A 19267-nucleotide genomic window follows, 5' to 3' on the forward strand; every position below is an offset into this window, starting at 1 on the left:
TTTATCTATTAAAAGAAATAAATGATATAGTATATATTGTTATTAATGATATGTACTTATATATATGAGGATATATTATATATTAACAAAATATTTAGTTCTATATTATGATATATTTGNATTTAAAATTTGAAAATTAAAAGTTTTAATTTTAATTTCAAATTTTAAAATTTAAAAGTTAAAATTTTTAATTTAAAATTATAAGTTTAAAATTTTAAATTCAATTATAGGGTTAAAATCATTATTTTCTATCTATAACTACCAACTATTCCACCTTATACTCACATTTTCATCCAAACACAATTTTTCTAGTTCCAGCTTATACCCACATTTTCATCCAAACAAAAAAATACCCTTATTCCTACGAAAACCCATACTTATACCTATCCCTGGTATAACTAGTTCTTGCTTATACCCGAACCAAACGAATCCTAAGAGACTAAAATCATCCTAACTCTACAATTTCTCATCCAAGGGTTAAAAACTGGATAGCAACTACAATTTCTCATCCAAAGGTTAAAAACTTGATAACAACTACAATTTCTCATCCAAGAGTTAAAAACTTGATAGCAAAAAAAACCTTTTGCTATCAATTGTATTCCAGCCTACCTCTATTGTGACGCCCCAACTTCTAAGGGGGTCACCTATCCTAGGATTACTCCCGTCCTAGCACGCTTAACTCTCTTAATCTCTTGGGCCTTGCCACCACCCAAAATGCTTAAGTCGGGTTAAGAGTTTAGCCCTTATATCTCATATATAGGGCTATCTGGGGTCTCACAATCTCCCCTCCTTTAAGCCCTGACGTCCTCGTTAGGCTCAGACTTACAAGTACCAGGCGATGTGAGACTCATCTCGCTAGCCCGTCATCCAGACCCTGGCTCAGCCGAGACTCATCTCACACTTCCGGCTGGTAATTGGCTCTGATACCATCTGTGATGCCCCAACTTCCCAGGGGGTCACCCATCCTAGGATTACTCCCGTCTTAGCACGCTTTAACTCTCTTAACCTCTTGGGTCTTGCCACCACCCAAAATGCTTAAGCCGGGTTAAGAGTTTAGCCCTATTATATCTCATATATAGGGCTATCTGGGGTCTCACATCTATATATATATGTTTAGCTATATAAGTTCAAATTTGAAATCAAATTCAAATTTTTGAATTCTCTCATTTCTAAATATCTCAGATATTACAATCAATCTTTACAAGATTTTTGTTACAACTCTCAATACACCTCAAAAATAAAGGAACAAATAGGACTTAGAAAATTTTTCTGAAGTTGTGTCTTAATAAATATCCAAGCTCCCGTTTAAATGCTCTAGCTATCATTTCAAAAATAGAATAAAAGCATGAGTCCAGCTGGTATACTATCTATAGCACTATGCATTTGGTGCTATCAAGTTTTCCGCCGCTAGATTTAACCCTTTGACTATTTTCACCCGTTAGATTATACTATTAAACCAACAACTCACTTAACCCTAGGGGGCCCACATCATCCTAACCGTACATTTTTTAATCCAAGGGCCGAAAACCTAATAGCACCAAATGCTTGGTGCTATTGATAGTATTCCAGCCTAAGTCTAAAAGCATGATTAAAATATAATTGATTTTAATTTGAATTTTAGCTATATTTACAAATGTATTTGAATTAATTCCAAAATAATTTGAATTGCCAAACACATTTGAAATATTACTACATTTGAAAGCTCATTTAAAATTATACCACATTTGTAAAATCTTTTAAATTAATACCATAAATATAAAAAAATTTTGAATTCATACTACATTTGTAAAAGCTTTTGAAAAAATACCACAAATATAAAGCATTTTTGAATTCATACTATATTTGTAAAAAGCTTTTAAATTGATACTATATTTGTAGAACTTCCTTATGTCATACTTTAAACTTTTTTTAAAATCATGCCATAATTAAATCATTTTTCAATTTGTACCATATATCACATCTCATTCACATCATATTTAAAAAAGGGTTAATTTCATACAGGTCCTTGCAAGTATAGTGAATTGTAAATATATCCCTATAAAGTTCAACTTTCATATGTTGTTCCTACAAAAAATCTTGATGTTTTCAAATTTATCCCTATCGTTAAAATTCGTTAGAAAACTTTAGTTAACCAAAGGTTAAATGCTTAACTCAGATTAACTTATGAGATAACTTGACATTTTTACCCCTCTTATGTTATACTATTGCGGTTTTGGAGGGACGTATTTGTGATGGCAAAATTAACATTTCACTTAAAATATAAACAGTTCTATAACGGTAACAGACCAGAGGAACATATTTGAAAATATTAGAACTTTTATAGGAACAACATATGAAACTTGAACTTTGTATGGATATATTTGTAATTCACTATGTTTGCAGAGACATGAATGCATTTAACCCTATAAAAAATGATGGCTAATTTGACGTTAAACTAAAATCAAACCCAAAAAGTGAATTGGTCAATTTGACTCGGTTCACCGGCTCAAATCCAATAAAATTGCAAGGAAGTCTTCCAAATTATTATTGTGGCACTTACATCTAATTTAGTACAATTTGAGTTTGTCCAGGCCAATTTGAACAATTTGATTGAATGGTTGCCTTTAATCAATTCCAGTTCAACTTGGGTCACTTTAAATCCAACTAAAATCTGAAACTAATAAGTGACAAATTAAATCTAAAATTTGTTTGTTATCGTCAAATTTGATCATTGTATAAAATCTAACAGTCACATATCTAGTCCGCTCAAAGAAGAGGGATGTAGAAATGCATATGATCAGCTCAAAGGAATACGAAATTCTGTTTTAAGTTGTTTCAGTAATAGCCCAAGCATGACACAAAACTGTTTCAAAATTCTGTTTAGGCTGTTTCAACACCAACAATTCTATTTTACTACTCGTTCAGAATTCCTTTTTCAGCACTATCTAATTTGTTTCTATAAAATCTAATTTGGGTTTGACATTAGAACAGAATGTTAGTGGGTCAAATAAGTAGTCAAATTGGACACAGATAGTTTCATTAGCTGCATGTTTTCTCCTCTACTGAATAAGTAAACAATGAATTCAGAGATTTATTATGGCAGTTTCTTTGACACAGTCTCTTTGGAGTTCCCTTGGCTTCTTTTTCATTCTATCATTTGATCGTTGGAAGACAACTCTAAAAGCTGTTGTCGCTCCTATTAAAACTGCTCTAATTGTTTCTTCTTTTTTCTCGAATTAAAAAATGGATGAGGTAGCACGAAGTAAAAACTGCACCACGTAGCTCCCTGAAAGAACCAGTACCACATCAAAGGAGGCTGAGTTACCTTTTATATGTAGTAGTATTATTACCTATTCCAAAGGGCCAAAATACAAAGAATTAAACCAGAAATTAAAGAAGCATATCAACCTAATTAAACATGCCGGTAAACAAAAATAATTTTCATTTTCATATAGTTTATATTCAGCGGTTTTGGTTTGAAATATCCGGACGAAATAGAAAATCCTGTAATTTCAAAAAATTTTATGGCTGCATTTTTTAAACTGTTTGGATACGCACTGTACTATTCCACATAATTTCTAACAATTAAAACTTTAAAATATAAGAGTTAAATACTAGAATTTAAATTTTAAAATTTTAAATATAAAATAAATTTTAAATTTTAAAATTTGACGTGAGGGAGGAGGCAGAGGGAGTCCGAGATGGTGGAATTGTTTTTTTCCTTAGGTTTACTCCCAAAAATAAATGCTCTTTTGAACCTCTCAAATACTTTATATAGAGGATCTGTGCATATAGCAAAATTTAACTACGGCACGTACTGTAGAGCAACCAAACGAAAGAAGGGATTCTGAAAACACCACAAGGTTTGTTCCGAGAACAGGTAGGCGTTTCCTACATTTCAGAGGATTGTCATCTCCGTTCACTTCATTGGAAGTTACCATCGACTTATCAACATGCAGCGGCGAGTTACACACCTTCCATGCCTTTCAAAGCATGCATTCCTTCCTCTCAGAACGAAAAACATATATATATATATATATATATATATATATATATAATTTCAAAAAATAAATATTAACTATGTAAAACAAGAGCACTGACAGAGTGAAAGCGCTAGGTGGTCATGTACCAACAAGATTCTGTAATTTCATATCTATGAACAAAAACCAGCCAAAGAGAGAACAAAAAGTAAAGCGTCGGTCGCAGTTTCACGCATCACAAGGGAAAAAAAAAGGCATCTTCTAAGCATCTTCTCACTTTATTCAAGTTGGCTCTGCCTCTCATATTACAATACACAGGAAAAAGCATAATTAGGTTTTTGCTGCTAGTTATGCAGCACAGTCCAAGAGTTGGAACTCAGTTAACTGACAAATTTCCAATATATAAAAGAGTGAAACGAACAATTGTTTCAATAATAGCTTGATGAAGTAGCTCAACTTCCTCACTTCTTCGACAACGTAGCGCTGCATTGAGCCATGATCTTCGAAGCCCTAGTGATCGAATCTGTCATATAAAAGTTGTCCACCGCTTTTCTGAATGGAGCCAAGCTCAACTTTTCTGCAAACGGAGGCTTCATCTCAACCGACACCGTAGAACTCTCCCTCTCATCAACACTCAGTAGATTGGGCGCCACCATCCTTATCCGTGCCCGAACAGCTCCAATATTATCGTAAGGTAAGCAGACCCCGGCCACCTCAGAAAGCGCCCTGACGATCTTCCAATCATCTCTTGCATCACCAACGGTGGGGACTGCAGGAACCGTCCACTGGGAACACCCTTCTGTATTCTCATACGTTCCTTCCTTCTCGCTAAATGCCGCCGAAGGGAGAATTACGTTAGCACGGTACACACCTTTGTCACCATGGTGCCCTTGGTAGACCACGAAAGCATCGTCCGGAAGCTTCTCTAGGTTTATATCGTCGGCCCCCATTAAATAAAGGAACTTTGCAGACGGAATACTTTCATTATGGTTTGAAACAAGGCCAAGGTCAAGTGCTGCTGATTGGGCAGCATTGAGGAGAAGGAGATTGAGACCATTCCAGTCGGGTTTAATGACTTTGCCAAATTTAGCAATGGCTTCAATGGCAGAAAAGAGGGCTAAAAAGTCCTGGCGTTGGAATAGTCCAGCGCCAACGATGATGGCAGGGTGCTTTGCCGAGAGGAGGGTTGAGCAGAAGGGGTGGCGGCCCTCAGCGATCTCAAGGAGGGTGTGGGGCCCACTGCCGAGGTGGTCATAGTTATAGTTGAAGTCGGTGGTTGGGCCGATATACGCAACCTTCGCTTGGGTAGCTCGAACTGTCTTTCGGATTCTTGCATTCACCATGGGAGCTTCAACTCTTGGCTGTGCATTTTATGGAAGTTAGTGCACAACATGATGTCAGAGTAAAGATCAATTGGAAAACTTAGTAAGAACTAAGAAACATTCAATTTGCTAAGTGAAATAAAAATCAGCAGATGAAAATTTCAACAAAAGGCACATCTAGAAGAATTTTGTGAGCTTAGTCATAATAAGTTGTTAATAGCCAAAATGAATTTCATGATGCACAAGATTTTTGAAAAACTGTTCACCTTGAGAACTGAAGTCACATGGTAGACGGTTTTTACAGTAAAAACAAAGTCAAATTAGAGCAATGATAATTTACCCAAACAAGCTACTAAAAAGAAAAAAAATTAGAACTTGTTTCTTAAAGATATTCATGGAAAATAATAAATCTAAAAAGGGAAGGTAAAATTGAGGACCAACAAGAGAGGTTTTACTGAGACAAACTTGTGAAAAATGTAAATGGAAAACATATTACCTTATATATTTGTTACGAAGCACAGATATTTTAACATTCTAGCACTGTCCATGTTGTTAAGAAAATGGTCAGATATTTCATGAATACATATCAAATACATTTCCTAAACATTCATCAAAAGAAAAACAAAAAATGTTAAGTAGGCTTGTAAGTTTCTAACCATGATTCATGATAAGCCTATCGATTAATATTTTGTATGTTACCCTCAACCCTCTTGAGTTTTCAACACAACCACATAATTCCAATGCATCCCAACTTCCTAAAGTAGCTAAATTACCAAACTTTGTTACATTCACTGAAAGCTGTCAATAATTGTTTTAACGAAGCCCTGATCCCGTGCATTTGGTGGCTACACACATTGAAAAACCAACGAATCCTTAATCTGACTGATCTCGGTATAAACTAAGCATTATTTTCCATTTTTAACAGTATATTATGTTAATTCTCCTATTATTTTGAAAAATTTCCAATCAAGTACTTTGGGTCGGAAGAATATTTCCAAAATTATTCAGTAGTCTATAAGGCTTTGTTTGGATGCATGAAAATCCTTTCCGGTATATTCCCCTGATTTACTCAAGAAAATTGTACATTTGATTGACGAAAAGCGTGATCAAATGTTTAGAATGAAATATCATATTCGGACTTCAAGTCATTTTTAAATCACCTCAAATCACCTCATAGGTGAAATATGCTATGCTACAAAATCATGGATAGCAAAACCTTTGAGAAAGCAAAAATCACACTCCTTACTTACAATCATACTAGAAAATCCTCACACGGAATAAACAGGGCCTAAATGTTAGCAAGGAAATTATAAGAAATCATGAATAGTCTACATGCTACTCAAATTATTCAAGCAAATTATGGTCAACCTATCGCTAAAATAAATATTGAGTTCCACTGCAACCTTTCCATACCCTGAAAATGGAAGAAAATAAAATAAATAGATAAGCAATATTACATTCTACATTCTCAGTTCCATGTATTTTATATTTTATTTACTGCAATAACTCCTAACTGATATTTTTGGATTAAACAAACTTTTGGCTTAGCTTTGACCATTTTTTTTTCCAAATGCCAAACTTGCAATTCTGCTTAACATATTAAAAATGACCAACACCAAGTTTTAAGTAGCCTTTCAATGTTTTAACAGTGATCTTAGCACTTGTGTTTTTTACGAAATTAATATAGCCAAAAAATTCACTGATTAGCAGGCTAAAACAAGAAAATCATCCACAGAAAAGACATGCTTCCATATGAAGAAGGAAACTCTTTTGAAATGCGAGAAAGCTTGATGGTATAACTTAATGTATGTTAAAAACCGAATATCCATTATGAAGGAAAATGCTTTTATCTGCATAACTACTTCAGAATACGCATGCAGATGAAAAATCAGGTATAAAAGTGCATACTAACAAGTTACAGTAAGCCAACCAATAAAGCATAAAATAGAACATCCAACCAATAAGATGAAAAATACAGTACCTGAGTGCCAATCAAAAGGAAAACATCAGCCTTTTCCAGACCAGCAATATTTGAGTTCAGCAGATAATTGGGCCGCAAATCTGCTAGGAGACTCGGACCATTCCCCTCACAAAGTACGTTATTTGAACCCATTTTGTTCAAGAAATCTTTTAGTGCAATCATAGATTCAGCATCGGAGAGCTGGCCTGCGATTCCAACAATTTCCTCTGGTTTTACTTGGTGTGCAACCTCAGCAACAACAGCTAGGGCATCACGCCATGTCACAGCCTTGAAACGACCATCAGGACCACGAATCATAGGGTCGTTTAGTCTTTGCCTCTTAAGCCCATCATAACAGAATCTTGTTTTGTCTGAGATCCATTCCTCATTGATATCCTACAAAATATTAATAATAAGAACTTCATTGAGAAAAATTTTGCATCTAGTATATATAAGATTATTGGTTGACTGCAGTCTATTTTGTACATAATAACTTATGTAATACTAATACCACAATTTCAACAACTTAAAGCCTAAACTAAACACAGCAAGGTAATTTAGGTTAACTGACAAATTCTAACTTTGAGATGCAACAAGTGCTACAGCAAATATATTGTGTCCAGAACAACCAAATTATAAGCATAAGAATACTAAAATCGATCATATCATCTCCTTAATAGAGATTTAGTTGCAGCTAATGCATAATGCAACGAACTATTACAGTTATCTGGCAATTATGTACAACCAAAGAAGATTTCACTGCTGATTTTATAATAGCCCAACAGACTTAATCAAGCTAGTAGTAGAGATGCCGAAATCTAGCTAAGCCTTCATAAGTCAAGATATTCCTTAGTCATTGTTTTGCACATAGTTCTAAACTGCAGTCTACTCGGCCGTATAGACCGCATATGCAGCCGCATATTGTTTATGAGCCCATAAAATTTGTTTTTGGAAATTAGGTCAGATTTTTGGAAATTCAGATCTGGTATCCATTTGAGATCAAGCCTAAGCCATCCGAAGGGGAAAAGAAGAAGAAATCTTAGTCATTCGTATATAATGATTATACATCTAAATGTTAGCATATTATTTTACAATTGGTACATGTTATTTGCGAAGATATTTAATTATGTTAATTTCTTGGATAGCTACAATGATTGCGTTTAGTAAAAAATTATTACTCATCATACGTTTTTAGCTAATTTGTAGTGCATCTATTTATTTCTAACATTAGGACACAATTATATATTTTTTGCAATTGCAATAATATTTCTTAACATTATATTAGTAGCAAAAACGCAAATGTGTCCGCATACCCGCATACCGCTTATCCAATATGTGGTAGGTTGACCACCCACATACTGCATAGTGCCTTTCTAAAACATAGGTTTTGCAAGATAAAAAGAACACCTGCAAGAGACAGAACTAGTCACCAGCAACAAGTAGATTGTACAAAGGGATAGGCGGTTTTCAATTAATTTTAGGGTTTATTTAAAGTTACTCATTAACTGAGGTATCTTGCCCATTCTAAGCCATTCCTTTTCTAACGGAGAAAGTATTTTCCTAAGTCGCAAAATTAAGAGGAAAATGTACTCTAGACTCCATTTTCTCATCAGGTGTTAATAGTAACTGAAAGATTTAGACTATTATGCCTTGAACTTTTGAGAAGTCATTTAGTAAGGAATAAGTTCTGACGAGAATGGGTTAGGAACCCATACTTAAAAAATTGACAAACAGAGAATGTTTTAACACCAACAAAGATTGTATGGAGACCAGCACATTGATCAAAACATCAGAGAAAAACAGAATAAATTATAATAATTTCTGTTCTAAGAAACCATTCTTCAGTATGAAAGAGATGACTAAGCAAATCGCCACATAAACAAGAGCATTAGACTGAGAAGCACAGTGATAGAAGGATGAGAGTCAAGATATAAATAGCTCACTGAAAGTAGGAATCACGTCGCTCAATTATATTGATGAACCTTTTGCAGCATATCCAGCAAGAAAAATTTTAAGCAATATAACGGGGTAAAACAGACAGTTTCCCTTCCAACGAAAGCAGAGCTGAAGTAGCTACCGTACGCTACAAATAGATTCTACATAGAGAGATTTGCAAGGTACAGTAGGGCTAAGTTGTCTCCACAAACAAGGCATGAATTTCTATTTGCTACTTTAAAGGAAGCTACTAGCGAGGTTTTTTAAGTAAAACAGCCAAACTAGCAGGAGTTAATATCATACTTAAGTTTGTTTCCTGACCCATATCCACATGACAAACCAGCAAAGAACCAAAATGAATAAATTTCCTTTACCTAGATTAGCAAATCATGGACAAATTGTAGAAGTAGAACTACTTAAAAAGATTCACCACTTCAGGCTTAATAAATGCTTCAATATGAATTGCCATTACTTTCTCTAGCCTTCACTGTTCTAATTTAAGGAAACTTTTATGGACTCCAATAATTATGAGCAAAAGAATTAAAATAAGTTGCTCTCAATATTCAAGTAGGAACTATGGTTTTTAAGGCGAACTGCAGTAACCAGAACTAAGCAGCATTTCAAAGAATAAAACATCTAGTTGATTAACAATGATAATAAAATGATGAGATATTTTGATCATTAAAGCTAGAATTATTGTCCACATTCAATCTGGCCAAAATATATCCAAAGATAATACTCAGTGCATTAATAAAAGAGAATGATTAATAAGTTTTAAGCATTAAAAGGAAAGATGAAACTAATGCATCTGAATCTTGGTCTGGGGAATTTGTGCCTGAAAGAATTAAGATCAAAAGTACTGCTCCTTTTACATATTATTGATAACCCAATCACCTCTACATGTAAATGATATCAGAAATTAGCATGTAGAACATATTAAAGCTGATGTATATCATGAAAAGTGAAATCCAGTGAAGTCTAGGCCTGCTTAGAATCCACAGGACATCAGATAATAACTTTTTGAAAGTCAAACTATTTCAATGGAAATAGGGACTGAGAAAAGTTACATGCTAGTGGAGCCCATTCATTCCATCAAAACTCAACAAAGGGAAGCTTAAGCAAGACGAAACATTAGAAATAGCTTTGTAATAGTTCTACGGCCATGTATTACAAACAAAACTTACAATCAAATTTTGATGTTACAGCATTATGCAGTTAGTTTTTATAGAAGAGCTCAACCTGTCTCAGTATCAATGACGGAAAGCAAAAAATGTGCAGGTTATGGCCATGAAAATGTGGTAAAACTGGGCAGAGGACATCATTCATTAGTTGGGGAAAATTCCAGAGCCAAAAGATAAACTGAAAAATAAGAAATGAAGGCCCTGTTTGTTATTGTTGCAGATTTTTTTTTTATTTCACAAACAAGATTTCTATGCGGTTGGATGTGCCAGCGAATGAACTCCCCTACTCTTGTCCTCATTGGCTATGTTCCTAGGCGGTCTGATTGGATGGTGGAAAGCATCTTCTTCAAAAAGCGAATAAAATGTTACTACAGAGATTTTGCTTTTTGTTGGCAAACAAATCCCTTGAATGTGTGGATTATGAGCACCCCACCATCCACCCATACGCTATTGAATAGTATTGTGGTTTTAAAGAAATATGGCAATGATACCAAACAGGGCTTAAGTATGTCAAGAACAATAATGACCGTGCCCTTGTGGGAAGAGTTCCGAAACAATAGAACAGTTTGAAGCTTGAGGCCAATAAGACGCACCAAAACATTAATATACAGAACTTGTATTTCACTAGCGCATACACATTAGCAATTACAGTGTAGTCATAGTTCACAATCGAAATTGGTTTGAAATGATGCAATTATATCATTCCCATCAGTCAAGGATTTAAGTGCCGGCCGTGCCGCACATACCATGCCACCAAGAAAGGGGCACGANTGGTTTGAAATGATGCAATTATATCATTCCCATCAGTCAAGGATTTAAGTGCCGGCCGTGCCGCACATACCATGCCACCAAGAAAGGGGCACGGTACAGGGGGGGTCTCGGACCCCCCCTCCATGCCGCGGCACGCGGGGCCGTTCCGCACGAGACAGAGCGGCACGGTGATGCGTGCCGCGACACAGTGCCGTGCACTGTGCAAAAAAAGTTTTTTTGCTTTTTGTTTTTTTTCTTTTAGTTTTATTTTTTGAGGTACCCGAAGCATTCTAGGTACCCTACAACCTCAAAAAATATTACAAATCGAAGATCTATTTATTAGGCAAGTCAAAAAAATTATAATTTAATTTTTTTTTTGTTTATCAATATAAGGCAAATTTTTAATTTACATATCCAATCCCTCCGCTTTCACCACAGACATCCATTTTTTCTTCACCAATTATTTTATCAAAATTTGTCGCACCGCGAAACTTTTGCCAAATTAGGAAAACAAAATCGAACTCAATAAATAAATTTTAAGACACATCAAACATAAAATTTTATTTTTGCGTTAGAAGATTGAAAATACTGATAAAATCAAAAATTAAATTAAATTAATTGATACTTAAATTTATTTAATTTATTTGTCATATAATTTATCGCTTAATTTTTTGATAGCTCTACTAATTTTTTGAAAAAATTAATTGAAAAAAATTTTAAAATTATTTTAAAATTATTTTTTTGTATTTTATAAAAGAAAGATTGTAATATGGTCAAAAGAAAAAAGAAAAAAAAGGTGTCTTTGCATTTTAAAAATTCTAACCTGTAAAAATTTCTATTCTTCATCAGATATAGTTATACTTTACATACAAGAAAGCTTACAAGTATGTTAATTGATGAGTATAGTAAGCTATATATAGCAAATATTCATAATTATTTGATTAAATCTTTCAAAATAATATTATAAGAGTTTATTGAAACTAAAAAAACTAAAATAAGTCCGTGCCAAAGCGTGCCAGTAGGAGGTCATACGTATCCATCGGTACGCAAGCGTACCATGTGTCAGCACGGAAACGTGCCGGTGCCGTACCGTGCCAGGCAGACAGTGGCACGCCCCCGTACCACGGCACTTTAAACCTTGCTACAAGCATACTGTGTGCTTCAGACAACACATGTACATATATTTACAAACCCACTTGAATATGTTGTCCATGGTCATGTTATAAAAAGATGCAACACAATACAAATAAAAAGGAAACAGAAACATAGTACAGCACAAGAAGGTATCAAGGAAGTCTTTTTTGGTGAGCACTAACACGCCACTTCAGCTACGTGGAATTTACGAAAAGTTACATAGTAAAGAAGGCTTACTCATCAAATATACCAACTCAAAGGCAAGACATCGGATCACGAAACTTTAGAGGGAGACACTTATTTTTCCAAAGAATTTGAAAGCAAAGTCAGGAGAAAGGCCCCTCTTGCAGTTCTTCATAATTAAATTTACAGGATACAAAAAAGTAAAAAAGAATAGCAGATAAGTATGAGGCAACCATCGGATTTAAAATCACTCAAATAAGAGAAAAGAAAGAGAGTGGAAACCTCATTTAGACGTGGAAGAATCCTCATAACTTCTGGGCCTCTGCTGTCAATTCTTATGTTCGATCCAACTGCATCAGTAATATCAATACTTTCTGTGCCCTTCAATTCCCAGTTTCTGGCTTTGAAAGCAAAAGGCTTGGATGTAAGAGCTCCCACAGGACAGATATCTATCACATTTCCAGATAATTCACTTGTCATAAGTTTCTCCACATACGTCCCTATTTCCTCCCCACTACCACGGCCTAACATGCCAAGGTCTTGAACACCAGCAATCTCAGTTGCGAACCGAACACACCTGCAACAAAACAAAGGAGCCATTGCTATGATCAAACCACCACACAAAAGGAATAAACTTAAATAGATAATCATTAGCATATATGAGCATTTAGAAAGTGTCAAGTATTTACAATGGAGTCGCTACTGATATATTGTTATGACTCAACCTAGATTATGCCCTTTCTATGTCTGCTATACTTGACATTTTCTCAGTCTATGGGTTCAACAACAATCCAAAGGAATTGTGGCCATTCGTCGAACTAGTAGTGAGCACAAAGTTCCCTTAGCTGAAAAAGAGGATTGCAAAACTTGATGTTCACTCTATGGACAGCAGTGCGATTGCGTGATCCGCATTGTATTACCAAAGGTGATACAACAGAAAGTGGACAATGGGAGTGCATCAACCAGAAATGTGATGCAAACCTATATTCAGACCATATTTAGGCTCTTGTCGGGCATAAATCTGATGAAACTGAATCTCCAGTGAGTCAAACAGGTAAATGGCCAGTTAAAGGTGCTAAAGGAGGAGATTGTTTGTTCAACATTTCCTCTTGTTTTTTTTTTCCCTTCTTTCTTTATAGCAAACTGAAGACTAACCAGATTTGAAGAAACAACCAGCCGATAGAGAGATAAAAGTTCCTTTACAGTGGAAGCAGTCAGAAACTCTTTAACTCAACATTTAGAATCATATGGCTACTGTGAATGACCAAAACGACATAGAAACTAGTCGAACAAACAAATCCTGTTTAGATTTTTCAGCTAGAAACTACCCTTCTATTCCCTGATTGACTGTTGAGAAGATGACATACACTACACTTGTCAGCTAGCGAAACTTAATTCCACGTTCAAAACAAACAAAATGATTGTGAAGGATACAAAAACAACATGTGCTATAAATATGAGCATAATAGTGGATCTTTCTCCTGATCATTGATTAAGAGAGGCAGCGTTCAAAGGACTCCGCTTTTATGCATACTAGTAGAAAAGCAAGAGATCTTACAAGGGCATGAAAACATCATTCAACTTCAACTACCAAACTCTCCTCTATAATAAGCTGATGCATAGTTCCAAAAAATGTAGCACCGAACAACATTTATCGGTAATATACTAAGAGTTATAGTCCCAGCAATTATAAGAGGCAGCAAAATGAACGCCATTACTACCATTGACAACATAGTTGTCAAACCGCATGCTACAATTTCCTTTGTAATTATCCCATTTTAGGTCTACCTGCCTAGCTTTGCACCGTACCGTAAAAGCAGGATCATAAAACACTCATGCCACCGTAAACTTTGATTGATCTACATTACATTTCCACCCAAACGAATTTGTTTGGCCCTCAAAAGAGAACGTCACAGAAAGAAGGAAAAACAAAAAAGAGAAGTAATCAGACCTTGTGCACTGGATGCATCGGGTCATCACCGTCTTGACCAGCGGTCCCAGATTCTTATCCACGACGGACCTCTTCGTCTCCGTGAACCGGCCGCGGTCCGCCCCGAAGGCCATCGACTGGTCCTGCAGGTCGCACTCCCCTCCCTGATCGCAGATCGGGCAGTCCAGCGGATGGTTCATCAGCAAAAACTCCATGACGCCCTCCCTCGCCTTCTTCGCCACCGGCGTGTCCGTCTTGATTTTCATCCCTGCCCACACCAACCCCCCACAAAAAAAAAAAGAAAAAGAAGAAAGAAACGGCAGCAGAGTAAACACACGCCGCACCGCACCGAGGAGAGAGATAAAAAGAATTAGCCGCGGATCGAGAAGAGTTGGGGTTGGGATGGGGTCGGACCAGGGAGGGCGGGCATGGCGCAGGAGGCGACGGGCTTGGGGGACTTCTCGACCTCGACGAGGCACATGCGGCAGTTGCCGGCGATGGAGAGGCGGCTGTGGTAGCAGAAGCGGGGGATGTCGACGCCCGCAGCCTCGCAGGCCTGGAGGACGGTCATCCCCTTGGGGATCTTCACGGGGTACCCGTCCACGAACACCTCGATCGCCTCCGCGGGGCTCGCGAAGTGGAGCCGCGCCCCGCCCACCGGCGTCCTCGGCCGCTCCGGGGCCGGGACCGGCTCCGGCTCGGCCGCGGCGGAGGACTCGGGCTTGGAGAGGGCGGAGGTGGAGGAGATCCATCGGAGAGGGGTAGGGTTAGGGCTCCGACGGGAGAGCTGGGACTGGAGGAAGGGTTTCGAGCGTCGGAGGGCTCGGAGGACGAAGCCCATCTCGTCTCTCAATCTCTCTCTCTCTCTCTCTCTCTCTCGCAAGGGAGAAGAGCAGTTTTATCTGGCTGTGTAGAATAATACAGAGAAGAAGGGCTCACGAAAATGGACTCAGCTAGAGGGCGGGGGGAGGGCCGAGAGAGAGTGAGGCCCGGCCGGATGGTATTAATATGCTCCGGGTTGCGCGTGGAAGGCACGTGATTGGACAAATTGGAAGACGATTTTTAGGAGGATTTAATTCTGCTATTGTATCCCTTTAAAATTTTAAAAATATTTAATTAAAAAATTAAATCTCAAAATAATAAGTATATTTTACTTATTTTATTATTTTATTAAAATTGCCGTATATTAAGTTTTTACTCTCTATTCGCAAAAATTCTTTAATTTTATTACTCATGTATTAAACTGGACTCTTTTTCGAAATTACTCCGTAAAATTTCGTAATTAAGTAGATGACTTTATAAAAAAAATGCAAATTAACCCTCCTTTTGCTAACTAAATGTCAGAATGAAATTACCTCTTAAAGATGGTGAATTGTTCATCACCTTCATGAAGGCGATGAATGATTCACCTCACCGCCTATTAAATTTCTCACAAATGCGATGAATCGTTTACCGCCTTCATGAAGGCGATAAACAATATATTCACCGCTCTCAATAGGTTGACACTTAACGCTATATAAAACTTTAACTTTGTAGATGCATAAGGGTCAAGAATCGAAGATACACAAAAGACGGTGAATGATACACTCTTTAATTGCTGTGCAAGAGTTTTGCCTAAAGACGGCAAATGATTCACAACCTTTACAGAAGATGGTGAATGGTTCACCGAGATGAATCATTCGCCCTTTTCCTTAAAGATGGTGAATCATTCGGCTTATTTAGGTTATAAACTTCTATGCAGTAATCTAATAGGGTGATGACCAATTTCCCAAATGCTTTCTTGCCATTCATGTGATTGGTTCCACTCCATCGACTGTTGTAGACAGTGAATCATTTGCTATCTTTAGACTAAACTCCTGCACGACAATCAAAGAGGGTGGTAGTCCACCCTCCAACTCCTTCCCACTATTCATATAGTTAGGTCCACCCCTTCAATTGTTTAAAGCTGCAACACTCCTTCCCTTTCCTCCCTCAGATTTTTTTTCATTCCTTAACCATAAAGATATATGACCATGAAAAAAGAAAGGGACACTCAAAATCTACTGCCTCCCACTACCACTCCTTCCCTACCTACTATCATGCCTTCTCCCCCCAAACCGCATCCCCCTTCACAAATCCATTGCCTCCCACTACCCCATCACCGCACCTTGCACAACCACCCCACCCGAATGTCGCCACCGCATGCCAAGTACAACCACCCTACTGCCACCCCCTAACCCCTTCCCCCGGTGTAATACACTGGATCTTAGCAAATTGCAAGATTCGAGTGTTTGATCTGTGTGTGGAGCCNGCCAAACTCTTCAAAAACAACTAGCACAGAAGTTAGAGAGAGCTACCTACACGTGCAAGGGTGATGGTGAAGGCAAGGTCGACGGCGAGGGCGGACGGCGACGGTGCACGTCACCGAAGATGAGCACAAGCACAGTAGGAGAGAAAGAGTGAGAGCAATGTGGGAAGGCAAATAGCGGTAACGCACAATGACGACGAGAGCGATGGCGCACAGCAACGGCGGCGGCGATCGAGAGAAGCAGATGACAAGTCAGGAAAGAGAAAGAGAGCAATAAGTCTGTGTGTGACAAAGAGAGAGAGCGCACAATGAAGTAGACAAAGTAGGCAATAATTACCTAATAGAAGTGTTGAATCATTCGTCGTCTTTATACAGGTTTTACACCCATGATAGGTGTACAGAAACTGGTTAAAGGCGATGAATCATTCATCGCCTTACATAAGGTTGTGAACGATTTATCATTTTGTAGGGTAATTATGAAGGTGGTAATCATTCGTCGTCTTCATTAAAACAGCGAATGATCAACCGCTTTTTTTTAAAAAAATTCTTATGTGGCATCTAGTAGACAAAATAAGGGTTGTTTTGCCAATTACATTTTTGAATAGGTTATTTACCCAATTACAAAATTTTGTAAGGTTATAGAGAAAAAAGTCCTATTAAATTTCTGCTCTTTACATCTTATTTATTCTCATATACATTGCTGACAACTATCGTACTATCTCGAGTTGCCCTTTCTTCACATCCAACTCCCACCAAAGACAACACCTATAAACAATAGTCCATATCTCATGTTTCTCTTTTTTTCACTTACTTTTTTCTGAAATGTTTGTTCAGATCTTCGGTTCCTCTTAAAAAAATTTAAATTATTTATTAATACTTGTGGTTGTTGACCTAACGGTCTTAATCAAAATTATATTTGATAATTAAAAATAATAGTGAATTCAGGACAAACAATTCTATTGAGTTTTGATCTTTATAGTCTCAACTCTTTAATAAATTTAAATTAAATTTGAGAGCTAAAGTGCAAGTTAAAACTATTTTTTGCTTCATTGTGTAAAACTAACCAATTTCTTTCTTTTGTTTAGTATGTAATTATAAAAATAATAACTATAATTAATAAAATTGAGAAATAACGACTCAAAAAAAAAAACTACATGTGTTTATTACTTCACAAATATAAACCAAATTTGTAGTATTTCGAAAACTTAACCGGCGGAATGACTATGATTTTGACATGAAATTGACGCCACAAATGATTCCAAAACTCAAGTTACTTTTAGCTGGAATATGTTAGTGCACTTAAGTAGTGCATTGGGCTTAACTTAACCTTCACCAACTTACTTGATTGAGGATTTTGGCTTGTAGTAAACCAGCTGAGAATACTATTCTATTTCTTTCTTCTCCTTCTTCTCCCTCCCTCTCTGCTGAAATTTTCGGCGTATTGTAGCTTGATGGTGCTGTCCAACAGCAGCTAGTAGTTAGCAGGAGCAGCAGCATTGTGGCAGTAGGTGCAGCTTTGCATTGACAGTGCTAATAGCCGGCAACCAATTCTATTTCCCTACAACTAGTGACAAGCTCAGCATCAGTTGTAGCCACTAGTGGCAACAACCACCAGAGTAGCAACAGCAACCATGCTGCCAGTAGCAACAAGCTGCAGTAATAGCTATAGTAACATGTTCTACATTGGCAGCGGGTACAGCAACAGATTAGTTAGTCCAATTCAAAATTGGCATTGGTTTGAGGAAGAAAAAAGCAGAGCTTAAATTGGATTGTTTGCTAACTAGAATTAACGGTAATTTGGGTTGAATTGTTGTTTTTGTTGCATAGTAGTTGAAATTGTAGAAATTGTTGGATTTTGTTAATTCTTAATTCTGATTCCTTCAATTGGCTTATTAGTAGGTATTTGGCTGGTTGTTCTTCAATTCCCTGAGGTTTGGAGCTACTCCTAACTTAAATTTTTAGGTTAGGATTTTGAGAAATGAGTAAAAATTCAAATTTTAGTAGACTTTCATGAATTTCTTCGTTCAATTCTCGCTTTGAACTTTTAGTTGAAAAATTGGATTCTTTGTAGTGTTCTTGCGAGGGAAAGGAGCTCGTGGATTTATTTTTTCAACTCAATTTCAGATAAATAAAGGCTTAACTTCAGTTCTTGATATATTGAGCTGAAATTGCAGAGGTTGATATACTTTTTTAATTTTATAAATTTGATTCTTCTTGATGATCAATTGGAGAATTTTTATAGATTCTTACTTCAATTCCAGCTGATTGGGAGCTATTCTTAGCTAAGCTTGTAGGATAGTAAGAGTTTAAATAGTGAATCTTTCACTATGGTACTGAAATTTGGATGTAGATTAGATTTTATTAAATTTCTTCATCCTTTCTTCTAGTAGAGCTTTTGATTAGTACCTGCTGGTTTTTTATTACATCTTGGTTCATCGAGATCTATTCTTATCAGAATGTGTAGGTTAATTGAATAAAAATTCAATGAAAATTTGAAATTTGAGTTGAAATGAATTTTTAGTGATTTTTCAATTTTTCAAGTGTTCTAGCAGATTTTGGACTGCAATTGCCAAATTGTTTGGAATCGTTGCTGATTTCTTCAACAGAGAAAAGGGTCCTTGAAATA

The 19267-nt window shown here is 36.6% G+C and overlaps 1 protein-coding gene across 1 annotated transcript; it reads right to left on the minus strand.

The window, feature by feature from the left end:
• On the minus strand, positions 4201-15336 carry LOC109711193 (NADH dehydrogenase [ubiquinone] iron-sulfur protein 1, mitochondrial). Its single transcript, XM_020234124.1, has 5 exons — positions 14769-15336; positions 14376-14622; positions 12707-13001; positions 7263-7637; positions 4201-5320 (listed from the first exon to the last, which is right to left on the minus strand). Exons 1-5 carry the CDS (start codon positions 15193-15195, stop codon positions 4421-4423), a joined length of 2244 nt encoding a protein of 747 aa, XP_020089713.1. The 5' UTR covers positions 15196-15336; the 3' UTR covers positions 4201-4420.

The sequence above is a fragment of the Ananas comosus genome, linkage group 1 (assembly GCF_001540865.1).
Source record: "Ananas comosus cultivar F153 linkage group 1, ASM154086v1, whole genome shotgun sequence".
NCBI lineage: Eukaryota > Viridiplantae > Streptophyta > Magnoliopsida > Poales > Bromeliaceae > Ananas > Ananas comosus.

Coding starts and splice junctions, on each gene's coding strand:
- LOC109711193 (XM_020234124.1), bottom strand. CDS start 15,195: ATGGGCTTCGTCCTCCGAGCCCTCCGACGCTCGAAACCCTTCCTCCAG. Junction 13,002..14,375: donor CGATGCATCCAGTGCACAAG/GTCTGATTACTT, acceptor GTTTTGTTGCAG/GTGTGTTCGGTTCGCAACTG. Junction 5,321..7,262: donor TCCTTTTGATTGGCACTCAG/GTACTGTATTTT, acceptor TAAAATGCACAG/CCAAGAGTTGAAGCTCCCAT.